At 41.9% G+C, this 27,761-nt stretch overlaps 1 protein-coding gene and 1 long non-coding RNA gene across 5 annotated transcripts in view; one reads left to right on the forward strand and one right to left on the reverse strand.

Annotated features, from left to right (window-relative positions):
* Positions 1–3,592, forward strand: part of LOC139757018 (probable tRNA (uracil-O(2)-)-methyltransferase) — a 65,812-nt gene extending 62,220 nt beyond the window's left edge. For 2 of the 3 annotated variants that reach the window (XM_071676982.1, XM_071676981.1), the window contains exon 9: positions 935–3,592. In XM_071676982.1, coding sequence (XP_071533083.1) covers positions 935–1,108 — 174 coding nt within the window. In that variant the 3' untranslated portion in view covers positions 1,109–3,592. The remainder of the gene's footprint in view (positions 1–934) is intronic. The other variant, XM_071676983.1, reaches the window with a different exon arrangement.
* On the reverse strand, positions 2,628–24,912 carry LOC139757019 (uncharacterized). Of its 2 annotated transcripts, none has more exons than XR_011714488.1 (7): positions 24,489–24,912; positions 23,946–24,086; positions 23,662–23,836; positions 23,077–23,218; positions 22,794–22,936; positions 22,515–22,687; positions 2,628–4,285 (listed from the first exon to the last, which is right to left on the reverse strand). It is a non-coding gene; the product is annotated as an uncharacterized lncRNA (long non-coding RNA). The 2 variants fall into 2 exon arrangements; XR_011714487.1 differs by having other exon boundaries at positions 22,515–22,655; positions 24,489–24,687.
* Between the last annotated feature and the right edge of the window lie 2,849 nt (positions 24,913–27,761).

Consider the following 27,761-nt stretch of genomic DNA (forward strand, 5'->3'; position numbering starts at 1 on the left):
CATGCCTTACATCCTCAATAAAAACTTTTCACTGCTTCTAACAACTTGCCTCCCACACCATATATTCTTAATACCTTCCACAGAGCATGTCTATCAACTCTATCATATGCCTTTTCCAAATCCATAAATGCTACATACAAATCCATTTGCTTTTCTAAGTATTTCTCATACATTTTTCAAAGCAAACACACACACACACACACACACACACACATATATATATATATATATATATATCAATACTCTCCCATATATTTTCCCAGGAATACTCAGCAAACTTATACCTCTGTAATTTGAGTACTCCCCTTTGCCTTTGTACAGTGGCACTCTGCATGCATTCCACCAATCCTCAGGCACCTCCCCATGAGTCATACATACATTAAATATCCTTACCAACCAGTCAACAACACAGTCACCCCCTTTTTTATAAATTCCACTGCAATACCATCCAATAGAATGTTTGGGTCTGAAGGCATGCTGTGTAGGTGAGAGTAGGATATTTTGATTCTGTTGTGGATGATTTTGTCATAGATTGGATAGAAAGGAAATAGGTGGTAGGAAGAGGGGAAGTTACGTCCTCTGAAGGGTTTTAGGATTGGTATTATGGTGGAAGTTAAAAGATATTACAGACTGTTGCATAGCTAGTAGTATTTGACATCTGTAAGTGTGTAATTTCAAATGGGCCATGGAGTTTAATGGGAAGGTTTTATTTGTTTTTAGAGTGTGTATCATAAAGTTCTGTGTTTTGACTGCATTGCCTGTATTAGTGGGTGTGGATGGAGCCTATTGTTTCTTGATGATTTTTCATGACTGATTTTGAGTAGTGCCTTATGAGCATAGTAGAGTCTGGCAGCATGAGGCTACCTAGAGCAGTATCATTAGGAGCACAGTTGCCTTGAGCATACTTTTCACTCTGAATTTTATCTTTTCACAGATTCCTACTCCGGCATGGAGAGCAAAAGTACCTGCGAATTTCATCAAGACAAAACCATGCTGGTTCCATGTCAATCACGCTAAGGGCTGTCCACTACCTCCTCAAATGTGTACATTTGCTCATGGTGATGCAGACCTAAAGGATAGTTCACTTCCTACCTCTTACGTTGTTTAGATGAATGTCATAATTATATTTGGCAAGGAAGGTGTTATAGCCATGGAGGATGGAAGGAAGAGATATGAGTGAAGGGGCTGTAGTGTGAAGAAAGGTAAAAAGGGTGATGATAAGGTTAGAGGTTGGAAAGGCATCTGAAGAGAATGGGATTATGGCTAAAATGTTGAAGTATGGAGGAGAAAGTTTGATAAGAGTGGATGCATTTGATATGTTATTTAGCACAGAACCAGAAAGAAGGTTGTACTTAAGGATTGAGTGAAAGCTGTTATTGTTCCTTTTCAAATAAGAAGGTGCTAGGGATGTATGTAGTAATTATAGGGGAATAAGTCTCATAAGTATACCAGGAAAAGTGATAGAGTGATGGAAGTGACTGAATACAGAATTAAGTGAGTATAAGCTTTTTTTTTTTTTTAGGAAAGGTATCAGATTTTTGCCGTGAAAATCTGTCATTTATATCAATATCTTTGGTGCCCTTTCCCACTAGAAATTCCTATCAAGGGGTGGCCTTACACATTTCCCTCGCATATACCTTTCCATGCATTCTCTCCCTCTAGCACTCTTCCACTGTATTTCCCCATATCACAGGTGATCACCCTCTCACACCATCCCCTTTAATCGAACTCCCAGTCTTACATTTTTTCTACATGCCCAAACCACCTCAAAAGTATCGTGTTTCACCCACTGTACCGCTCCCTGCCATACCAGATCTCTTGTACACACTCTTATTACTTTCTTCATTTCATCTAGTCATACCACATGCTCCTTTCAAATTACTTGTGACTGTGGAAAAGTATGTAGCAAAAGGTGAGAAGCTACATGCAGCTTTTATGGAACTGGACAAAGCGTATGACAGAGTCAAATGGAATTCTTTATGGGATGTGTTAAGGATAAATGGTGTAGGGGTACAACTGTTGGATAGTGTGAAAACCTTCTCCAGAGTAGCAAATGCAAGTGTGAGAGTGAATGGAGACTTCAGGACAAGTTTTGGTATACATGTGGGTGTGAGGGAGGATTGCATGATGTCTCTGGCTTTTTCACATAAGGTGATAAGGGTGATGTGGTCTCAGAATTATGTTTAACACCCAAAGAAGGTGTTAAAGATTTTTTGGTTGGTGGACGTAGCTTATGTTGATGGCCTTAATGACCCTGATAACGGAGGTGAAAGAAAAGGTAAGGATGGAGTGTAGTGGCAAGGTAAGGTAGGTAATGACAAGCCTGTTTGTGGATAATACATTGTTTTTTTTGCTGAAAGTGAAGAGGAGTTGCATGCAAAAGGTTGAGTAGGCATAGGTAATTTAAGGTAAATGAGAAAAAAGTAAAATAATGGTTTTTGAAAGAAAACAGAGTGCCTTAAAGAGTGAGAGAAGAAAATATACTAAACTGTGTTACAGGTATGAGGGAGAATGACTGGAAGAGGAAACAGAATTCAAGTATTTAGGAGCTACTTGGGAAAGTTTGGCGACATCGAAGGAGAGATGGAGAATGACCGGAAGAGGAAACAGAATTCAAGTATTTAGGAGCTACTTGGGCAACATCGAAGGAGAGATGGAGAATGACCGGAAGAGGAAACAGAATTCAAGTATTTAGGAGCTACTTGGGCAAGTTTGGCGACATCGAAGGAGATAAGGGAAAGAGCAGTACTGGGTAGAAGAGACAATGGGCCTCTTAATACAAGAAAGGAGGTTAGAAGTGAAAAAAGGGTCAAGGAACACCATGGTCCTCCTGACCCTTACCTATGCAGCCAAAACATGGAATGATTCACCGAGACCAAGAATTCAAGCTTTGCTTCCTTTTTTAGAGGGAAAGCAACAAGTTTGAAGGAAGGTGTAAGGAGCTTTACACCTTCCTCATATTTCCTGGTGAACCATATATATAATATGGTTCACTAGGAAAGTAATTTCTTCATTTATTGTCAGCTGTATATAGTAAAATAAAGTTTTAATTTTTTTTTATTTGAGACCTATATGATATTGGGAGAGGGCAAATTTCACATTTTTCTTGTGAAATATTCTGGAACAAAGAATATTTTGTAGGTTTATGCAAAAATGTAAATTGAATTAGTGTATTTTATGTACAAAAAAAATTGCTAATTCCTGAAATGTACACAAATGCCCTATTTCATTACTGGGAGAAGGTAAATATTTTGTTAACCATGCAAAAATGTAAATTGAATAAAATTTTAATTTGAAATATTATTGAGGGCAAATAAATGGGTATGTAAGCAAATTTTACTAGTTTTTCTTGTGAAATATTCTGAAAACAAGAATATTTTGTAGGTTCAGGCAAAAATGCAAATTGAATGAAATATTGCTTTATTCAGGTTAAAAAAAAAAAAAAAAATGCAAATTTCTGAAATATACACATGTGCCCTTTTCAACCACCAAATTTTAGGTTTAAAAAAGTGCTGCCATCTGTGGAGAGAATGACACCATGATTCTTTGCAAAGGTGTTTATGAGTTGACAGCAAAATATAGAATAGTTGCAGCCTCTGTTTATTGATATATCCCATCTATTTGAGGTGCTCTGTGAATAAGATTGCCCAATTTAATGAAAGTACTTATTTTGTACTAGCTAAGTCTACCCTCTTTATAGAATTTTGATAACCATCAGTGAGGTAGGGTTAAGAACAAAGAAAATCCTCACTTAGCCCCCTTTATCTGGGAATGGGGGGGGGGTTGATTTCCAACCCCCCCCCCATTCTCCTTCTATGACATGCAGGGAATATGTGGGAAGTATTCTTTCTCCCCTATCCTCAGGGATAATAACCAATTATACTTTGGGAAAATAATAACACAGACAAATCAATCCTTTATCACATTACATGAACCTTCTGCAGGAAAACCCAAAAGTGTAAGAAAAGTGCTTTATGTGACTGATCAAACCAAAGACTGGGTGGCTCTGGTGCCATTTCCCGCGTTAGCAAGGTAGCATTAAGAACAGAGGACGGGGCCTTAGAGGGAATATCCTCACCTGGCCCCCCCCCTCCCTCTGTTCCTTCCTTTGGAAAATAAAAATGAGAGGGGAGGATTTCCAGCCACCCGCCCCCTCCCCTTTTAGTCATCTTCTACGACACGCAGGGAATACGTGGGAAGTATTCTTAGCGAATATTTATAGTCTTCTTCCAAACTTCCTTCACAAGAGGGTTAGCAACAAGTCAGTGGGCAACATGACTTCTTACTGAAAAACAAAACCAAGAATAAGAACAACAACAATCCCAGACAATGTAGGAAAATGGGTATGTGAAATGCAGTGCATAAATACAATGATAGAATAATAGAGTTGTTGGCAGGTAACTCATCAATGTAATGATTTTGCTATTGCAAATCATTACATGCCACATGATTACAAGGGATGTTACAGGTCTAGTTAGTGAAATGTTTTCTATTTGGCAAAATGGATATGCATTTGCTCTTTAAAATACAAAAATTTGGTGAAATGTATAAGCCTAATGAATAAAATGAAGATAAGTTACTGACTGACAAAAGTTCCTTAACACATACAGCTCCATTTAGAATTTCTCGAGACAATCGTGGTGGAGGGTAGGCAGACTATTGCATCCTTCCTGGACATCAAGTTACTACACTGAACCTCCTACCAACATAAAGATGTAACAATGAGCAGTGTGATTCAAATGAAGACTCGTCAAAAAGAGATGGGAATATCATCTAATGTTACTGCTGATGGATCATGAATACATTTCAATATCCTACTCAAGTGAAGAACAAAACCATAGTGATAGGAGTATCCATGCGAATATCATAGTGCAATAGGGAAATTGGTTTTGAATGAAGCCTATAAGAAGTACCTGAGCAGAACTCATACATTGCTCATACCACAAGTCTTCAGAGTATCCATTACTTTGAAGCTTTTATTTACAATACTCTAGGTCAGGCCAAACAACCAACCTAACTATCCATCTATATCTCTGATGCCCATCACCTCTCGGAACTCCCATTAAGGGGTGGCCATGGCAAAAGAGTCTCCACTTATCCCTGTCCTTACAAGCCTCCCTCGCATACATCATTCCATGTATTCTTCCACCCTATTTGCCCATGTCACAGGTGGTCTTCCCCTCACATCAACCCCTCTAATTGTACTATCACACACTCTCTTTGTAAACTCCCAGTCTTGCATTCTTTCCACAAGCCCAAACCACCTTAAAGCATTATGTTTAACCCACTCTACCACCCCACAATTCATTCCCTTTGGATTCCCCTTTCATTTCTTTCTACACTCTATCTAGTCACACTATATGCTCTTCTCAAGCAGCTCATTTCCACAGCCTGGATTCCTGAACTCAAGACTCATTCCATGTATATATTCTGGCTACATAGGTCAGGGTTGGGAGGACTATGCTGTCCCTTAATCCTATCTTTGCTTCGATACTTACACCTCTACCCTTCATTATTCTCTTAAGGGACCCAATGAACCCAGTTTATCATCAGCCAAATTCAGCATCTGTGTTCGAGGGCAGCTTTGTATGGGTAAGTCCAAGTTTTGATGGGAGAGAAAGGTAATCATTGCTGTAACCTTATTAGCTCATTAAAAATTTCATAATTTTTTCATACACAATTGCCATTTTCCGCTTCAGCGAGGCAGCGTTAAGAACACACGCACATATGCATACACATACATTTCAACACAGACATATACATGTATACACATGTACATATCTATATTTAAACATTTTAACACAGACATATACATGTATACACATGTACATATCCATACTTAATGTATGGATATGTTTATGTGTATACATGTAAATGTCTGTGTTGAAATGTATATGTATGCATATGTGCGTGTGTGGGTGTTTATGTATATACATGTGTATGTGGGTGGGTTGGGCCATTCTTCATCTGTTTCCTTGCACCACCTCGCTAACAAGGGAGACGGCGGTTAAGTATAATAATAAAAAAAATATTATTAATATACTTGATCACTGTTTCCCGCAACAGTGAGGTGGCACCAGGAAACAGATGAAGAATGATTAACCCACTCATATATATTATGTTGAAAGGTTAAGAAATTAAGCGTAAATCTTTAACAATAATAATGACTGAAATTCAAATATACAATTTAGACAACTTGAGTGTCAAATTCCTTGTGCAAATGGTTATGGGTTGTATTCTGTTAGAAAAGGAGCCCCTAGGAGAACCACCCTACCAGATGATGGCAGCAGGCAATCTTCCTAACCACCATAGTGGCCATAAGAGAAAATGTGCAGCTGGACATCTCCACAATGACCACAATGCACCACAGAATTCCCATGAATAAGGAGCACCTGACAGAACAACACTGAGCAGGGAGGTTAGCCGTCATTCCACTCCAGTCCAAGAGAAACCTCACAGCATAGTTCACTGCTGGAGGAGGAACAACACCCAGTATGAAACTAATGATTTGTTACTGTTCAGGGACAATGTCCAGGTCATGGGAGTAAAAAATCCATTCAAATAAACAAATGTCAATGAAATATGGTTTTCAAACCACAATATAAACCCAGCCTAATCACTGCAATAAACATTAAAATCATACGATGTTTCACATGCAGTTGTGATCAGGCCAACATTATCGAGGAGGCATGTTCAGTTCACATTACCTGCAACATCTGGGGCCACGTGACATTGCATGGCCTGGGTGACATTTTGAACAATAAGATAGTTTTACTGCAGCAAAATACATCCAACTGCTGGAGCAACATTTAATGCTGTCTCTGCAGGAAAGGGGTTTCCCTTTCCCAGCTGGACCTTTCATTTTTATTCATATCAATGACCCCATCCACACCACTTGCGTCATTCAACAATAGTTCCAAGAACAATTCACCCTTCAGCTCCTGGACTGGCCCAGCAAAGGAACAGATCTAAATGTCACAGAACATATTTGGAAAGAAATGGTATACACCTAGCAACCAAGAGATGAGAGGACCAGCTATCACTTCCTGAACCACGTCTACAGCCACTGGGAACTCTGCAGGCACAAACCCAAGTTTATTCATGACCTAGTCTTTTCTATGCCAGATAGGATATTAGCCTTGGCCACTGAGATGATTGCAGTGTCATCTGCAGGGGTGGTTCTCCTTAGGTCTCCTGTTCTCCCTACTAACAGAATACAACATGCAAACATATTCACAACAAAAGTTGCCTAAACTGTAAATTTATATTTGAATTATATATTATCATATAACATACTTAATCACCGTCTCCCACATTAGTGAGGTAGCGCAAGGAAATAGATGAAAGAATGGCCCAACCCACCCACATAAACGCCCACACGTACATATGCATACTTGCTGCCTTCACCCATTCCCATCGCCACTTTGTCACACATGAAAGGAGCAGATCTAAATATCACAGAACATATTTGGAAAGAAATGGTAAACACCTGGCAACCTAGAGATGAGAGGACTAGCCATCACTTTCTGAAACATGTCTGCAGCCAGTGGGAATTCTACAGGAACAAACCCAAGTTTATTCATGACCTAGTCTTTTCTATGCCAGATAGGATGAATGTGGTGCTTTAGAAGAGAGAAGGCTTGACAGGGTATCAATGATATGTTAGCCTCGGCCACTGCGATAATTGCAGTGTCATCTGCTGGAGTGGTTCTCCATAGGTCTCCTGTTCTCTCTACCAACAGAACAAAACATGCAACCATATTCACAACAAAAGTTGCCTAAACTGTAAATCTCTATTTGAGTTATATATTATCTATTATCATGTTATACACTTAATCACCGTCTCCCACGTTAGTGAAGTAGCACAAGGAAATACACAAAAGAATGGCCCAACCCACATACATACACATGTATGTACATAAATGCCTACACACACACACATATACACTATGTACATAAATGCCCACACACATACACATATACATACCTATACATCTCAACATATACTTACCTATACATAAACAGACAAATACATATATACACGTACATATTCATGCTTGCTGCTTTCACGCATTCCCATCACCACCCTGTCGCATATGAAAGGAGCAGATCTAAATATCACAGAACATATTTGGAAAGAAATAGTAAACACATGGTAACCAAGAGATGAGAGGACTAGCCATCACTTCCTGAACCACATCTACAGCCAGTGGGAACTCTACAGGAACAAACCCAAGAATATTCATGACCTAGTCTTTTCTATGCCAGATAGAATGATAGGATGAAGGGAGGAGCCTTGACAGGGTATTAATGATATGTTAGCCTCAGACACTGCAATAATTGCAGTGTCATCTGCAGGGGTGGTTTTCCATAGGTCTCCTGTTCTCTCTACCAACAGAACACAACATGCAACCATATTCACAACAAAAGTTGCCTAAACTGTAAATTTATAATTGATCTATATATTACTTATTATTATATGTTACTTATTATATGTTAATTATTATATGTTGATATATGTGCATATGTTGGCACTTATGTATATATATGAATATATGAATGGATGGGTCATTCTTTGTCTGTTTTCTGGCGCTACCTCACTGGTGTGGGAAACAGCGATTATGCATAAAAATATAAGAATATTCTTTACATTAGTCAGGAGGTGATAGGTTGCAATAGTAAGTTGACTGAGCCATAAATGAGTGAGACGAATACAGTTTTCTCAGATTATTAGTTGATTAAAATGAAAAAACCGCAGCAATCATCTTTTAAATATTTACTTCTGAATGGCTGGGAGATTACTATCACAATCACAATAATGTAAACATCAGGTTACATAACAGAAGCAATTATTAATTCATTTATTGTACTTGATCACCGTTTCCCCGCATAGGTGAGGTAGATCCAGGAAACAGATGAAGAACAGCCCATCCACTATATTACCCACATATATACACAATCGCCCATACATGTACATATACACAGATCAACATATATACATACATATACATTTTTATTTTTTTTATTATACTTTGTCGCTGTCTCCCGCGTTTGCGAGGTAGTGCAAGGAAACAGACGAAAGAAATGGCCCAACCCCCCCCCATACACATGTATATACATACGTCCACACACGCAAATATACATACCGACACAGCTTTCCATGGTTTACCCCAGATGCTTCACATGCCTTGATTCAATCCACTGACAGCACGTCAACCCCGATATACCACATCGCTCCAATTCACTCTATTCCTTGCCCTCCTTTCACCCTCCTGCATGTTCAGGCCCCGATTACACAAAATCTTTTTCACTCCATCTTTCCACCTCCAATTTGGTCTCCCTCTTCTCCTCGTTCCCTCCACCTCCGACACATATATCCTCTTGGTCAATCTTTCCTCACTCATTCTCTCCATGTGCCCAAACCACTTCAAAACACCCTCTTCTGCTCTCTCAACCACGCTCTTTTTATTTCCACACATATCTCTTACCCTTACGTTACTCACTCGATCAAACCACCTCACACCACACATTGTCCTCAAACATCTCATTTCCAGCACATCCATCCTCCTGCGCACAACTCTACCCATAGCCCACGCCTCGCAACCATACAACATTGTTGGAACCACTATTCCTTCAAACATACCCATTTTTGCTTTCCGAGATAATGTTCTCGACTTCCACACATTCTTCAAGGCCCCCAGAATTTTCGCCCCCTCCCCCACCCTATGATCCACTTCCGCTTCCATGGTTCCATATACAGACATATAAATATATACACATGTACATATTCATACTTGCCAGCCGTCATCAATTCCTGGTGCAACCCCATCCTACAGGAAACTGCATCGAGGTAATACCAGGTAAACAGTCAAAACAAGCCACATTCGTTCACACTCACTCTGCAGCTGTCATGTGTAATGCACCGAAACAACAGCTCCCTATCCACGGTTTACCCGAGACATTTCACATGACTGGTTCAGTACATCAACAGCATATCAACCCCGGTGTACCACATCCTTTCAATTCACTCTAATCCGTGCTCCATGTTCAACTCCCCATTGCCTAAAAGCTTCCTCACTCCATCCTTCCACCTCTAATCCAATACCCCACTTCTCCCTGTTCCCTCCACCTCTGACACATATATCCTCTTTGTCAACCATTCCTCACTCACTCTCTCTGCATGTCCAAACCACTACAACACACCCTCCTCTGCTCTCTCAACAATATCATTAATAATTCTAAATATGAATAATTATTCAAGATTATAACTAACTATTAAGATGACTTAAGTGTAAAACAGGTGAACTTCACTGACATCTTCATATACCTTGGATTATTTTTGCTTAATAAAATTCTTTATCCCTGGGGATAGGGGAGAAAGAATACTTTCCACGTTTTCCCTGCATGTCATAAAGGTGACTAAAAGGGAAGGGAGCAGGGGGCTGGAAATCCATCCCTCTCGTTTTTTTTAATTTTCAAAAGGGGAGCAGAGAAGGGGGCCAAGTGAGAATATTCCCTCAAAGGCTCACTCCTCTGTTCATAGCGCTACCTCGGTAATGCGGGAAATGGCAAATAGTATGAAAAAAATTCTTTGCATGCCAGTATATTCTAGCAAAATAGAGCATTCAACAGCTTCTCTGTATATTTACTCACTATATCATGAACATTGTCATATCATCAATCTAAAAAACACAAAAATATTTTATATTTATTTTATTATACTTTGTCGCTGTCTCCCGCGTTAGTGAGGTAGCACAAGGAAAGAGACGAAAGAATGGCCCAACCCATCCACATACACATGTATATAAATACACGTCCACACACATACATATACATACCTATACATCTCAATTTATACATATATATACACACACAGACATATACATATATACACATGTACATAATTCATGGAAAAAGGTGAGAACAAAGGACGTAAGGGGAGTGAGGGAGGAATGGGATGTATTTAGGGAAGCAGTGATGGCTTGTGCAAAAGATGCTTGAGGCATGAGAAGTGTAGGAGGTGGGCAGATTAGAAAGGGTAGTGAGTGGTGGGACGAAGAAGTAAGATAATTAGTGAAAGAGAAGAGAGGCATCTGGACGACTTTTGCAGGGAAATAATGCAAATGACTGGGAGATGTATAAAAGAAAGAGGCAGGAGGTCAAAAGAAAGGTGCAAGAGGTGAAAAGGAGGGCAAATGAGAGTAGGGGTGAGAGAGTATCACTAAATTTTAGGGAGAATAATAAGATATTTTGGAAGGAGGTAAATAAAGTGTGTAAGACAAGGGAACAAATGGGAACATCAGTGAAGGGGGCTAATGGGGAGGTGATAACAAGTAGTGATGATGTGAGAAGGAGATGGAGTGAATATTTTGAAGGTTTGTTTTATGTGTTTGATGATAGAGTGGCAGATATAGGGTGTTTTGGTCGAGGTGGTGTGCAAAGTGAGGAGGTTAGGAAGAATGACTTGGTAAACAGGGAAGAGGTAGTAAAAGCTTTGCAGAAGATGAAAGCCAGCAAGGAAGTGGGTTTGGATGGTATTAGAGTGGAATTCATTAAAAAAGGGGGTGACTGTATTGTTGACTGGTCGGTAAGATTATTTAATGTATGTATGACTCTTGGTGACGTGCCTGAGGATTGGTGGAATGCTTGCATAGTACCATTGTACAAAGGCAAAGGGGATAAAAGTGAGTGCTCAAACTACAGAGGTATAAGTTTGTTGAGTATTCCTGGAAAATTATACGGGAGGGTATTGATTGAGAGGGTGAAGGCATGTACAGAGCATCAGATTGGGGAAGAGCAGTGTGGTTTTAGAACTGATAGAGGATGTGTGGATCAGGTGTTTCCTTTAAAGAATGTATGTGAGAATTACTTAGAAAAGCAAATGGATTTGTATGTAGCATTTCTGAATCTGGAGAAGGCATATGATAGAGTTAATAGAGATGCTCTGTGGAAGGTATTAAAAATATATGGTGTGGGAGGCAAGTTGTTAGAAGCAGTGAAAAGTTTTTATCGAGGATGTAAGGCATGTGTACACGTAGGAAGAGAGCAAAGTGACTGGTTCTCAGTGAATGTTGGTTTGCGGCAGGGGTGCGTGATGTCTTCATGGTTGTTTAATTTGTTTATGGATGGGGATGTTAGGGAGGTGAATGCAAGAGTTTTGGAAAGAGGACAAGTATGCAGTCTGTTGTAGATGAGAGCTTGGGAAGTGAGTCAGTTGTTGTTCGCTGATGAACAGCGCTGGTGGATGATTTGGTTGAGAAACTGCAGAAGCTGGTGACCGAGTTTGGTAAAGTGTGTGAAAGAAGAAAGCCGAGAGTAAATATGAATACGAGCAAGGTTATTAGGTACAGTAGGGTTGAGGGACAAGTCAACTGGGAGGTAAGTTTGAATGGAGAAAAACCAGAGGAAGTGAAGTGTTTTAGATATCTGGGAGTAGATTTGGTAGTGGATGGAACCATGGAAGCAGAAGTGAATCATAGGGTGGGGGAGAAGGCAAAAGTTCTGGGAGCGTTGAAGAATGTGTGGAAGTCGAGAATGTTATCTTGGAAAGAAAAAATGGGTATGTTTGAAGGAATAGGGGTTCCAATAATGTTTTACGGTTGCGAGGCATGGGCTATAGATAAGAGTTGTGCAGAGGAAGGTAGATGTGCTGGAAATGAGATGTTTGAGGACAATATGTGGTGTGAGGTGGTTTGATCGAGTAAGTAATGAAAGGGTAAGAGAGATGTGTGGTAATAAAAAGAGTGTGGTTGAGAGAAGTTATATGGGAGGGTGTTGATTAAGAGGCTGGGGGTGTGTGCGGAGCGTCAGATTGGGGAGGAGCAGTGTGGTTTTGGAGGTGGTGAGGGATGTGTTTGCTTTGAAGAATGTATGTGAGTGGTGCTTGGAAAAGCAAATGGATTTGTATGCAGCATTTGTGGATCTGGAGTGTGGTGCAGTTGGTGGGGGTGCTCCGTGGAAGGTGTTGGGAATGTGTGGTGTGGGAGGCGAGTTGTTGGAGGCAGAGAGGTTTTTGGCCAAGATGTCGGGCATGTGTGCGTGTAGGGGGGAGGAGGGTAATTGGTTCTCGGTGAGTGTTGGTTTGCGGCAGGGGTGCGTGATGTCTCTGAGGTTGTTTGGTTTGTTTATGGATGGGGTTGTTGGGGAGGTGGATGCAGGAGTTTTGGAGAGAGGGGCAAGTGTGCAGTCTGTTGTGGATGAGAGAGCTTGGGAAGTGAGTCAGTTGTTGTTCGCTGGTGTCTGGTCTGGATGAGAAACTGCAGGGGCTGGTGGCTGAGTTTGGTGGTGTGTGTAGGGGGGAAGAGCTGAGAGTGGATGTGGGCGGGAGCAGGGCTATTGGGTACAGTGGGGTTGGGGGATGGGTGAATTGGAATGATGTAGTATACCAAGTTTGACGTGCTGTCAGTGGATTGAACCAGGGCATGTGAAGCATTTGGGGTAAACCATGGAAAGTTCTGCAGGGCATAGATGTGGCAAGGAAGCTGTAGTTTCGGTGCATTATACATGACAGCTAGAGACTGAGTGTGAATGAGTGTGGCCTTTGTTGTCTTTTCCTAGCACTACCTCATGCACATATGGGGGGGAGGGGGTTGTTATTTCATGTGTGGCGGGGTGGTAACGGGAGTGACTAAGGGCAGACAGTATGAATTATGTACATGTGTATATATGTCTGTGTATGCATATATATGTATACGTTGAGATGTATAGGTATGTATATGTGCATATGTGGATATGTATGTGGGTGGGTTGGGCCATTCTTTTGTCTGTTTCCTTGCACTACCTTGCTAACGGGAGAGACAGCGACAAAGTATGATAAATATAAATACATAATTCATACTGTCTGCCCTTATTCATTCCCGTCGCCACCCCACTACACATGAGATGAAAAACCCTTCCCCCCGCATGTGCGCGAGTTAGCACTAGGAAAAGGCAACAAAGGCCACATTCGTTCACAGTCTCTAGCTGTCATGTATAATGCACCGAAACCACAGCTCCCTTTTCCACATCCAGGCCCCACAAAACTTTCCATGGTTTACCCTAGACGCTTCACATTCCCTGGTTCAATCCATTGACAGCACTTCGACCCTGGTATACCACATCGTTTCATTTCACTCTACTCCTTGCACTCCTTTCACCCTCCTGCATGTTCAGGCCCCGATCACTCAAAATCTTTTTCACTCCATCTTTCCACCTCCAGTTTGGTCTCCCACTTCTCGTTCCCTCCACCTCTGACACATATATCCTCTTGGTCAATCTTTCCTCAGTCATTCTCTCCATGTGACCAAACCATTTCAAAACACCCTCTTCTGCTCTCTCAACCACACTCTTTTTATTACCACACATCTCTCTTACCCTTTCATTACTTACTCGATCAAACCACCTCACACCACATATTGTCCTCAAACATCTCATTTCCAGCACATCTACCTTCCTCTGCACAACTCTTATCTATAGCCCATGCCTCGCAACCATAAAACATTATTGGAACCCCTATTCCTTCAAACAACAAACTCACACCTCTGCAATCCGAACACTCACCCTCATCCCCCCTGCACACGTACAATGGCACTATGCAAGCATTCCGCCAATCCTGAGGCACCCCACCACGAGTCACACATACACTAAATAACCCCACCAACCAGTCAACAACAGTCACCCCCCTTTCCATAAACTCCACTGCAACACCATCCAAACCCTCCGCCTTGCTGGCCTTCATCTTCTGCAAAGGCCCCACCACCTCTTCTCTGTTTACCAAATCACCCTCCCAAACCCTCCCACTCCACACACCACCTCAACCAAAACACTCCACATCTGCCACTCTATCATCAAACACATTCAACAAACCTTCAAAATACTCACTCCATCTCCTTCTCACATCACCACTACTTGTTATCACCTTCCCATTTGCCCCCTTCGCTGATGTTCCCATTTGTTCCCGTGTCTTACACACTTTATTTACCTCCTTCCAAAATATAAAAATATAATTATTATAATTAACTGTTGTTTCTCATGTCAGCAAGGTAGCGCCAGGAAACAAGAAGAAACGCCCATCCACTCATATACACACATATATAAATGAACGCCCATACACACATATATACATATATGACAGCGGGGGTTAGCATTTACTGTTTCTTGTGGGGCAGGGTAGCAACAGGAGTGGATGAAGGCAAGCAAGTATGAATATGTACATGTGTATATATGTATATGTCTATGTATGTGTAAGCATATGTATGTATATGTATGTATAAGCGCGTATATATGTTGATATGTATATGTATGTATAAGTGCGTATATGGGCATTTATGTCCATGTGAGCAGATGGGCCATTCTTCTTCTGTTTCCTGACGCTACCTCCTCAGACATTTCCTTGCTTGTTTCCTGGTGCTACCTCGCAGATGCAAGAAACACTGATAAAGTGTAATAAATAAACATAAATCATTATCTTGTAGAGGTTTTCAGACAGGAAGAGAGAATGTTGAGGTGAAGAGAGTGAGTTTGGGAAGGAGACTTGTGTGAGGAAGTACCAGGAGAGACTGAGTGCAGAATGGAAAAAGCTGAGAGCAAAGGACGTTAGGGGAGTGGGGGAGGAATGGGATGTATTTAGGGAAGCAGTGATGGCTTGCACAAAGATGCTTGTGGCATGAGAGAGGTGGGAGGTGGGTAGATTAGAAAGGGTAGCGAGTGATGGGATGAAGAAGTAAGATTATTAGCGAAAGAAAAGAGACAGGCATTTGGACGACTTTTGCAGGGATATAGTGTAAACAACTGGGAGATCTATAAAAGAAAGAGGCAGGTGGTCAAGAGAAAGGTGGAAGAGGTGAAAAAGAGGGCAAATGAGTGTCGGGGTAAGAGAGTATCATTGAATTTTAGGGAGAATAAAAAGATGTTTTGGAAGGAGATAAATAAAGTGCATAAGACAAGAGAACAAATGGGAACATCGGTGAAGGGGGCTAATGAGGAGGTAATACCATGTAGTGGTGATGTCAGAAGATGGAGTGAGTATTTTCAGGGTTTATTGAATGTGCTAAATGATGGAGTAGCAGATATAGGGTGTTTTGGTCGAGTTTGTGTGTGAAGTGAGAGGGTCAGGGAGAATGGTTTGGTTGAAAGCTTTGCGGAAGACGAAAGCCGGCAAGGCGGTGGGGTTGGATGGTATTGCAGTGGAATTTATTAAAAAGGGGGTGACTGTGTTGACTGGTTGGTGAGGATATTCAATGTATGTACGGCTCATGGTGAAATACCTGAGGATTGGCAGAAAGTATGCATAGTGCCATTGTATGAAGGCAAAGGAGTTCAAAGGCGAGTGTTCAAATTACAGATGTAAAAGTTAGTTGAGAATTCCTGGGAAATTATATGGGAGGGTATTGAGTGAGAGGGTGAAGGCATGTACAGAGCATCAGATTGTGGAAGAGCAGTGTGATTTCAGAAGTGGTAGAGGATGTGTGGATCTGTACATAGCATTTATGTATCTGGAGAAGGCATATGATAGCGTTGACAGAGATGCTCAGAGGAAGGTATTAAGAGTATATGGTGTGGTAGGTAAGTTGCTAGAAGCAGTGAAGTTTTTATTGAGGATGTAAGGCATGTGTACAAGTAGGAAGAGAAGAAAGTGATTAGTTCTCAGTGAATGTTGGTTTGTGGCAGGGGGGCGTGATGTCTCCATGGTTGTTTAATTTGTTTATGGATGGGGTTGTTAGGGAGGTGAATGCAAGAATTGTGGAAAGAGGAGCTAGTATGCAGTCTGTTGTGGATGAGAGGGCTTGGGAAGTGAGTCAGTTGTCGTTCACTGATGATACAGCGCTGGTGGCTGATTCGGGTAAGAAACTGCAGAAGCTGGTGACTGAGTTTGGTAAAGTGTGTGAAAGAAGAAAGCTGAGAATAAACATGAATAAGAGCAAGGATATTAGATACAGTAGGGTTGAGGGACAAGTCAATTGGAAGGTAAGTTTGAATGGAGAAAAACTGGAGGAAGTAAAGTGTTTTAGATATCTGGGAGTGGATCTGGCAGCGGATGGAACCATGGAAGCGGAAGTGGATCATAGGGTGGAGGAGGGGGCGAAAATCCTGGGAGCCTTGAAGAATGTGTGGAAGTCGAGAACATTGTCTCGGAAAGCAAAAATGGGTATGTTTGAAGGAATAGTGGTTCCAACAATGTTGTATGGTTGCGAGGCGTGGGCTATGGATAGAATTGTGTGTAGGAGGATGGATGTGCTGGAAATGAGATGTTTGAGGACAATGTGTGGTGTGAGGTGGTTTGAGCGAGTAAGTAACGTAAGGGTAAGAGAGATGTGTGGAAATAAAAAGAGCGTGGTTGAGAGACCAGAAGAGGGTGTTTTGAAATGGTTTGGGCACATGGAGAGAATGAGTGAGGAAAGATTGACCACGAGGATATATGTGTCGGAGGTGGAGGGAACGAGGAGAAGTGGGAGACCAAATTGGAGGTGGAAAGATGGAGTGAAAAAGATTTTGTGTGATCGGGGCCTGAACATGCAGGAGGGTGAAAGGAGGGCAAGGAATAGAGTGAATTGGATCGATGTAGTATACCGGGGTTGACGTGCTGTCAGTGGATTGAATCAGGGCATGTGAAGCGTCTGGGGTAAACCATGGAAAGCTGTGTAGGTATGTATATTTGCGTGTGTGTGGATGTATGTATATACATGTGTATGGGGGTGGGCTGGGCCATTTCTTTCGTCTGTTTCCTTGCGCTACCTCGCAAACGCGGGAGACAGCGGCAAAAAAAAAAAAAAAAAAATATATATATATATATATATATATATATATATATATATATATATATATATATATATATATATATTTTTTTTTTATTATACTTTGTCGCTGTCTCCCGCGTTTGCGAGGTAGCGCAAAGAAACAGACGAAAGAAATGGCCCAACCCCCCCCCATACACATGTATATACATACGTCCACACACACAAATATACATAACTACACAGCCTTCCACGGTTTACCCCAGACGCTTCACATGCCCTGCTTCAATCCACTCACAGCACGTCAACCCCGGTATACCACATCGCTCCAAATCACTCTATTCCTTGCCCTCCTGCATGTTCAGGCCCCGATCACACAAAATCTTTTTCACTCCATCTTTCCACCTCCAATTTGGTCTCCCTCTTCTCCTTGTTCCCTCCACCTCCGACACATATATCCTCTTGGTCAATCTTTCCTCACTCATCCTCTCCATGTGCCCAAACCACTTCAAAACACCCTCTTCTGCTCTCTCAACCACGCTCTTTTTATTTCCACACATCTCTCTTACCCTTACGTTACTCACTCGATCAAACCACCTCACACCACACATTGTCCTCAAACATCTCATTTCCAGCACATCCATCCTCCTGCGCACAACTCTATCCATAGCCCACGCCTCGCAACCATACAACATTGTTGGAACCACTATTCCTTCAAACATACCCATTTTTGCTTTCCGAGATAACTTCCACACATTCTTCAAGGCCCCCAGGATTTTCGCCCCCTCCCCCACCCTATGATCCACTTCCGCTTCCATGGTTCCATCCACTGCCAGATCCACTCCCAGATATCTAAAACACTTCACTTCCTCCAGTTTTTCTCCATTCAAACTCACCTCCCAATAGACTTGACCCTCAACCCTACTGTACCTAATAACCTTGCTCTTATTCACATTTACTCTTAACTTTCTTCTTCCACACACTTTTCCAAACTCAGTCACCAGCTTCTGCAGTTTCTCACATGAATCAGCCACCAGCGCTGTATCATCAGCGAACAACAACTGACTCACTTCCCAAGCTCTCTCATCCCCAACAGACTTCATACTTGCCCCTCTTTCCAAAACTCTTGCATTTACCTCCCTAACAACCCCATCCATAAACAAATTAAACAACCATGGAGACATCACACACCCCTGCCGCAAACCTACATTCACTGAGAACCAATCACTTTCCTCTCTTCCTACACGTACACATGCCTTACATCCTCGATAAAAACTTTTCACTGCTTCTAACAACTTTCCTCCCACACCATATATTCTTAATACCTTCCACAGAGCATCTCTATCAACTCTATCATATGCCTTTTCCAGATCCATAAATGCTACATACAAATCCATTTGCTTTTCTAAGTATTTCTCACATACATTCTTCAAAGCAAACACCTGATCCACACATCCTCTACCACTTCTGAAACCACACTGCTCTTCCCCAATCTGGTGCTCTGTACATGCCTTCACCCTCTCAATCAATACCCTCCCATATAATTTACCAGCAATACTCAACAAACTTATACCTCTGTAATTTGAGCACTCACTCTTATCCCCTTTGCCTTTGTACAATGGCACTATGCACGCATTCCGCCAATCCTCAGGCACCTCACCATGAGTTATACATACATTAAATAACCTTACCAACCAGTCAACAATACAGTCACCCCCTTTTTTAATAAATTCCACTGCAATACCATCCAAACCTGCTGCCTTGCCGGCTTTCATCTTCCGCAAAGCTTTCACTACCTCTTCTCTGTTTACCAAATCATTTTCCCTAACCCTCTCACTTTGCACACCACCTCGACCAAAACACCCTATATCTGCCACTCTATCATCAAACACATTCAACAAACCTTCAAAATACTCACTCCATCTCCTTCTCACATCACCACTACTTGTTATCACCTCCCCACTTGCGCCCTTCACCGAAGTTCCCATTTGCTCCCTTGTCTTACGCACTTTATTTACCTCCTTCCAGAACATCTTTTTATTCTCCCTAAAATTTAATGATACTCTCTCACCCCAACTCTCATTTGCCCTTTTTTTCACCTCTTGCACCTTTCTCTTGACCTCCTGTCTCTTTCTTTTATACATCTCCCACTCAATATATATATATATATTTTTTTTTCTTTCATACTATTTGCCATTTCCCGCGATATCGAGGTAGCGTTAAGAACAGAGGACTGGGTCATTGAGGGAATATCCTCACCTGGCCCTCTTCTCTGTTCCTTCTTTTGGGAAGAAAAAAAAAAAAAAAAAAAAATATATATATATATATATATATATATATATATATATATATATATATAATATATATATATATATATATATATATATATATATATATATATATATATATCTTTTCTTTCTTTCGTACTATTCGCCATTTCCCGCATTAGCGAGGTAGCGTTAAGAACAGAGGACTGGGCCTTTGAGGAAATATCCTCACCTGGCCCCCTTCTCTGTTCCCCTGGGGATAGGGGATTAAGAATACTTCCCATGTATTCCCTGCGTGTTGTAGAAGGCGACTAAAAGGGGAGGGAGCGGGGGGCTGGAAATCCTCCCCTCTCGGTTTTTTTTTTTTAAATTTTCCAAAAGAAGGAACAGAAAATTGGGCCAGGTGAGGGTGTTCCCTCAAAGGCCCGGTCCTCTGTTCTTAGCGCTACCTCACTGATGCGGGAAATGGCGAATAGTTTGAAAGAAAGAAAGAAAGAAATATATATATATATATATATATATATATATATTTTTTTTTTTTTTTTTTTTTTATACTTTGTCGCTGTCTCCCGCGTCTGCGAGGTAGCGCAAGGAAACAGACGAAAGAAATGGCCCAACCCACCCCCATACACATGTATATACATACGTCCACACACGCAAATATACACACCTACACAGCTTTCCATGGTTCACCCCAGACGCTTCACATGCCCTGATTCAATCCACTGACAGCACGTCAACCCCGGTATACCACATCGCTCCAATTCACTCTATTCCTTGCCCTCCTTTCACCCTCCTGCATGTTCAGGCCCCGATCACACAAAATCTTTTTCACTCCATCTTTCCACCTCCAATTTGGTCTCCCTCTTCTCCTCGTTCCCTCCACCTCCGACACATATATCCTCTTGGTCAATCTTTCCTCACTCATTCTCTCCATGTGCCCAAACCATTTCAAAACACCCTCTTCTGCTCTCTCAACCACGCTCTTTTTATTTCCACACATCTCTCTTACCCTCACATTAATTACTCGATCAAACCACCTCACACCACACATTGTCCTCAAACATCTCATTTCCAGCACATCCATCCTCCTGCGCACCACTCTATCCATAGCCCACGCCTCGCAACCTTACAACATACTATTCGCTATTTCCCGCGATAGCGAGGGAAATAGCGAATAGTGCGCATATCAATAACGCTCTCTGGCCATCTCTCCTACTTACATACGTATACTTATGTATATCTCTATTTTTAAACCAGGTATTCCAAATCACCAGTCCTTTTTCAGCATATAAATCTACAAGCTCTTCAACATTTCCATTTACAACACTGAACACCCTTTGTACATCAATTATTCCCTCAACTGCCACATTACTCACCTTTGCATTCAAATCACCCATCACTATAACCCGGTCTCGTGCATCAAAACTACTAACACTCACTCAGCTGCTCTCAAAATACTTGCCTCTCATGATCTTTCTTCTCATGCCCAGGTGCATATGCACCAATAATCACCCATCTCTCTCCATCTGCTTTCAGTTTTACCCATATCAATCTAGAGTTTACTTTTTTACACTCTATCACATACTCTCACCACTCCTGTTTCAGTAGTGCTACTCCTTCCCTTGCTCTTGTCCTCTCACCAACCTCTGACTTTACTCCCAAGACGTTCCCAAACCACTCTTCCCCTCTACCCTTGAATTTCGTTTCACTCAGAGCCAAAACATCCAGGTTCCTTTCCTCAAACATACTACCTATCTCTCCTCTTTTCTCACCTTGGTTACAATCCACACACATTTAGACACCCCAGTCTGAGCCTTCAAGAAGGATGAGCACTCCCCACATGAGTCCTTCTGTTTCCCCTTTTAGAAATTTAAAATATAAAGAGGGGAGGGTTTCTAGGCCCCTCCCCCGTTCCTGCCCCTTTAGTCCCCTTCTATGACATGTGAAAAATGTGTGGGGACTGACAGGAATTTTTCCCAAACATCTAACCTGGAGAAAGCCACATCAACGCTGTCCACATGTGTGTCTGTTTTTTGGCGTGACCACTCCCAACAACATACCTAATACTTATCCCCAGATATCATGCCAATCCTTTGTACATCTTGTCCATGGCCTATTGTGGCATAAGATAAGAGAGTCTAACATGTACTTGTTCTGCTGTCCACTTTAAAGCTGACTTTATGGTTACAGTTATGCTTGTGAAGGCACTGTCCTGAAACATGGTGTCCAGCTAGGCAGTTAACCCTTCCAGCTAAGACTGTGAAAATCCAATTTGAATTAAATACTGACTGTAGGTAGGAACAGCTGAGTGCAACCATCACTGAGTACTAGGAACTCAACCTCTTCACATACCAAATTTCCGTGCCCTACTGCCTGTACATGAGGTATATCCGGCTGATAAGCACAGCAGAAATGGCATATCACTCACGGAACAAGGGAGAGTCAGCACACACAAATTATATAAATCCTAAAGTGTACTCAACTGTTGGTAGGAATAATTGATATAATGATATAAAACCTAATGTGTACTCACTGTTTGTATGAAAATTTGAGTACAACCATCACTGCATCGGTGAAGACTAGAAGCTAAGTGTTTTCAGGTGCCAAATTTCATGCCTCACCACCTGCACACTAGGTGTATCCTGTTGATGGTGCATCAGAGGTGCCATATCACCTGGAGAACAAGGAGACTGAGCACCCACATTTCTGCAACAATGTGATAATCTAAGTCGCACAAATGTAACCCCTAATGTTTACTGAACTATAAGTAAGAACAGTTGATATAATGATATAAATCCTAATGTGTACTCACTGTAGGTATGAATATTTGAGTGCAACCATCACTGCATTGGTGAGGACTAGAAGCTAGCTGTCTTCAGGTACCAAATTTCCATGCCTCACCGCCTGCACACCAGGTATGTCCTATTGACTGGTGCATCAGGGAAGCCACATAACCTGGAGAACAAGGAGACTGAGCAGCCATATTTTTGTAAGTGTGATCACCCAAATACACACCAATGACTTAAACCCTAAAAAGTACTAGACTGTAGGTAAGAACACTTGATATGATGATATAAATCCTAATGTGTACTCACTGTAGGTCTGAGCATTTGAGTGCAACCATCACTGCATTGGTGAGGACGAGAAGCTAGTGTTTTCAGGTACCAAATTTCCATGCCTCACTGCCTGCACACCAGGTATATTCTGTTGATGGGTGAACCAGGGACATCATATCACCTGGAGAACAAGGAGACTGAGCATCAGAGACGCCATATCACCTGGAGATCAAGGGCACGGTGCACCAACATTTTTGCAAGAATGTGATTATCTAAATACACACAAATGAACTGTAGTTAAGAACAGTTGGTATAATGACATAATTCCTAAAGTGTACTCACTGTAGGTACGAACAGTTGAGTGAAACCATAACTTCATAGGTGAGGACAAGGACCTCACCATCTTCTCATACCGAATTTCCATGCCTCACAGCCTACTTACCAGATACATTCAGCTGATGGGCACACCAGAGATGCCATATTGCATGCAGAACAAGGGGATTAAGCAACCACATTTCTGCAAGAATGTGATTATCTAAACACACAAATAATGTAAACCCTGATGTTTACTGGAATATAGGTAAGATGAGTTGATATATGATAAAAAACCTAATGTATACTCACTGTCTGTACGAAAATTTGAATGCAACCATCACTGCATCGGTAAGAACTAGAAGCTAGCCATTTTCAGGTACCAAATTTCCATGCCTCACTGCCTGCATACCAGGTATATTCTGTTGATGGGTGAACCAGGGATATCATATCACCTGGAGAACAAGGAGACTGAGCATCCACATTTCTGCAAGAGAGAGTGATCACCTAAATACACACAAATGATGTAAATCCTAGTGTGTACTCGACTGCAGGTAAGAACAGTTGATATAATGATATAAAATCTGTGGACTTACTGTAGGTTTGAACAATTGAGTGCAACCATCACTGCATCGGTGAGGACTAGAAGCTAGCTGTCTTCAGGTACCAAATTTCCATGCCTCATCGCCTGCACACCAGGTGTATCCTGTTGATGGGTGTATCAGAGATGCCATCACCTGGAGAACAAGGAGACTGAGCATCAACATTTCTGCAAGAATGTGATTATCTAAATAAAGACAAATGAACTGTAGCTAAGAACAGCTGGTATAATGATATAAACCCGAAAGTGTACTCACTGTAGGTACGAACAGTTGAGTGAAACCATGACTCCATTGGTGAGGACGAGGACCTCACAGTCTTCTCATACCAAATTTCCATGCCTCACTGCTTACTTACCAGACATACTCTGCTGATGGGCACACCAGAGATGCAATATTACATGCAGAACAAGGAGATTGAGCACCCACATTTCTGCAAGAACGTGATTATTCGAAATACACACAAATGATGTAAACCCTAATGTTTACTGAACTGTAAGAACAGTTGGTATAATGATATAAATCTTAATGTGTACTCACTGTGGGTATGAACAGATGACAGCAACCATGACTTCACAGGTGAGGACTAGGACCTCAACCTCTTCACATCAAATTTCCATGCCACATTGCCTGCATATGAGATATATCCTGTTGACGAGTGCAGCAGAGACACTAAGTCATGTGCAGAACAAGAAGACGGAGCACCCACATTTCTGCAAGCGTGTGATTACTTAAGTTCTCACACATGATATAAACCCTATGTACAAATCTTCTTAATCAAACATTAAATCAATGAGCACGAGTTCATATATTCTTATTTATTTTACTTTGTCGCTGTCTCCCGCATTAGCGAGGTAGTACAAGGAAACAGACGAAAGAATGGTCCAACCCATCATCATACACATCCACACACGCAAATATACATACCTATACATCTCAACGTATACATATATATACACACACAGACATATACATATATACACATGTACATAATTCATACTGTCTGCTTTTATTCATTCCATCGCCACCCCGCGCACACATAAAATAACAACCCCCTCCCCCTTTGTGCGCAAGGTAGCGCTAGGAAAAGACAACAAAGGCCACATTCGTTCACACTCAGTCTCTAGCTGTCATGTATAATGCACTGAAACCACAGCTCCCTTTCCACATCCGAACCCACAGAACTTTCCATGGTTTACCCCAGATGCTTCACATGCCCTGGTTCAATCCATGACAGCCGCAACACAATGACTCACTTCCAAGCTCTCTCATCCCAACAGACTGCACACTTGCCCCTCTCTCCAAAACTCCTGCATCCACCTCCCCAACAACCCCATCCAATAAACAAACCAAACAACCTCAGAGACATCACGCACCCCTGCCGCAAACCACACTCACCGAGAACCAATTACCCTCCTCCCCCCTACACGCCCCACATGCCCGACATCTTGGCCAAAAACCTCTCTGCCTCCAACAACTCGCCTCCCACACCACACATTCCCAACACCTTCCACGGAGCACTCCCACCAACTGCACCACACTCCAGATCCACAAATGCTGCATACAAATCCATTTGCTTTTCCAAGCACCACTCACATACATTCTTCCAAGCAAACACATCCCTCACCACCTCCAAAACCACACTGCTCCTCCCCAATCTGACGCTCCGCACACACCCCCAGCCTCTTAATCAACACCCTCCCATATAACTTCCCAAGAATACTCAACAAACTCACACCTCTGCAATCCGAACACTCACCCTCATCCCCCCTGCACACGTACAATGGCACTATGCAAGCATTCCGCCAATCCTGAGGCACCCCACCACGAGTCACACATACACTAAATAACCCCACCAACCAGTCAACAACAGTCACCCCCCTTTCCATAAACTCCACTGCAACACCATCCAAACCCTCCGCCTTGCTGGCCTTCATCTTCTGCAAAGGCCCCACCACCTCTTCTCTGTTTACCAAATCACCCTCCCAAACCCTCCCACTCCACACACCACCTCAACCAAAACACTCCACATCTGCCACTCTAACATCAAACACATTCAACAAACCTTCAAAATACTCACTCCATCTCCTTCTCACATCACCACTACTTGTTATCACCTTCCCATTTGCCCCCTTCGCTGATGTTCCCATTTGTTCCCGTGTCTTACACACTTTATTTACCTCCTTCCAAAATATAAAAATATAATTATTATAATTAACTGTTGTTTCTCATGTCAGCAAGGTAGCGCCAGGAAACAAGAAGAAACGCCCATCCACTCATATACACACATATATAAATGAACGCCCATACACACATATATACATATATGACAGCGGGGGTTAGCATTTGCTGTTTTTTGTGGGGCAGGGTAGCAACAGGAGTGGATGAAGGCAAGCAAGTATGAATATGTACATGTGTATATATGTATATGTCTATGTATGTGTAAGCATATGTATGTATATGTATGTATAAGCGTGTATATATGTTGATATGTATATGTATGTATAAGTGCGTATATGGGCATTTATGCCCATGTGAGCAGATGGGCCATTCTTCTTCTGTTTCCTGACGCTACCTCCTCAGACATTTCCTTGCTTGTTTCCTGGCGTTACCTCGCAGATGCAAGAAACACTGATAAAGTGTAATAAATAAACATAAATCATTATCTTGTAGAGGTTTTCAGACAGGAAGAGAGAATGTTGAGGTGAAGAGAGTGAGTTTGGGAAGGAGACTTGTGTGAGGAAGTACCAGGAGAGACTGAGTGCAGAATGGAAAAAGCTGAGAGCAAAGGACGTTAGGGGAGTGGGGGAGGAATGGGATGTATTTAGGGAAGCAGTGATGGCTTGCACAAAGATGCTTGTGGCATGAGAGAGGTGGGAGGTGGGTAGATTAGAAAGGGTAGCGAGTGATGGGATGAAGAAGTAAGATTATTAGCGAAAGAAAAGAGACAGGCATTTGGACGACTTTTGCAGGGATATAGTGTAAACAACTGGGAGATCTATAAAAGAAAGAGGCAGGTGGTCAAGAGAAAGGTGGAAGAGGTGAAAAAGAGGGCAAATGAGTGTCGGGGTAAGAGAGTATCATTGAATTTTAGGGAGAATAAAAAGATGTTTTGGAAGGAGATAAATAAAGTGCATAAGACAAGATAACAAATGGGAACATCGGTGAAGGGGGCTAATGAGGAGGTAATACCATGTAGTGGTGATGTCAGAAGATGGAGTGAGTATTTTCAGGGTTTATTGAATGTGCTAGATGATGGAGTAGCAGATATAGGGTGTTTTGGTTGAGTTTGTGTGTGAAGTGAGAGGGTCAGGGAGAATGGTTTGGTTGAAAGCTTTGCGGAAGATGAAAGCCGGCAAGGCGGTGGGGTTGGATGGTATTGCAGTGGAATTTATTAAAAAGGGGGTGACTGTGTTGACTGGTTGGTGAGGATATTCAATGTATGTACGGCTCATGGTGAAATACCTGAGGATTGGCAGAAAGTATGCATAGTGCCATCGTATGAAGGCAAAGGAGTTCAAAGGCGAGTGTTCAAATTACAGATGTAAAAGTTGGTTGAGAATTCCTGGGAAATTATATGGGAGGGTATTGAGTGAGAGGGTGAAGGCATGTACAGAGCATCAGATTGTGGAAGAGCAGTGTGATTTCAGAAGTGGTAGAGGATGTGTGGATCTGTACATAGCATTTATGTATCTGGAGAAGGCATATGATAGCATTGACAGAGATGCTCAGAGGAAGGTATTAAGAGTATATGGTGTGGTAGGTAAGTTGCTAGAAGCAGTGAAGTTTTTATCGAGGATGTAAGGCATGTGT

This window comes from Panulirus ornatus, chromosome 24 (genome assembly GCF_036320965.1).
Source record: "Panulirus ornatus isolate Po-2019 chromosome 24, ASM3632096v1, whole genome shotgun sequence".
Lineage (NCBI taxonomy): Eukaryota > Metazoa > Arthropoda > Malacostraca > Decapoda > Palinuridae > Panulirus > Panulirus ornatus.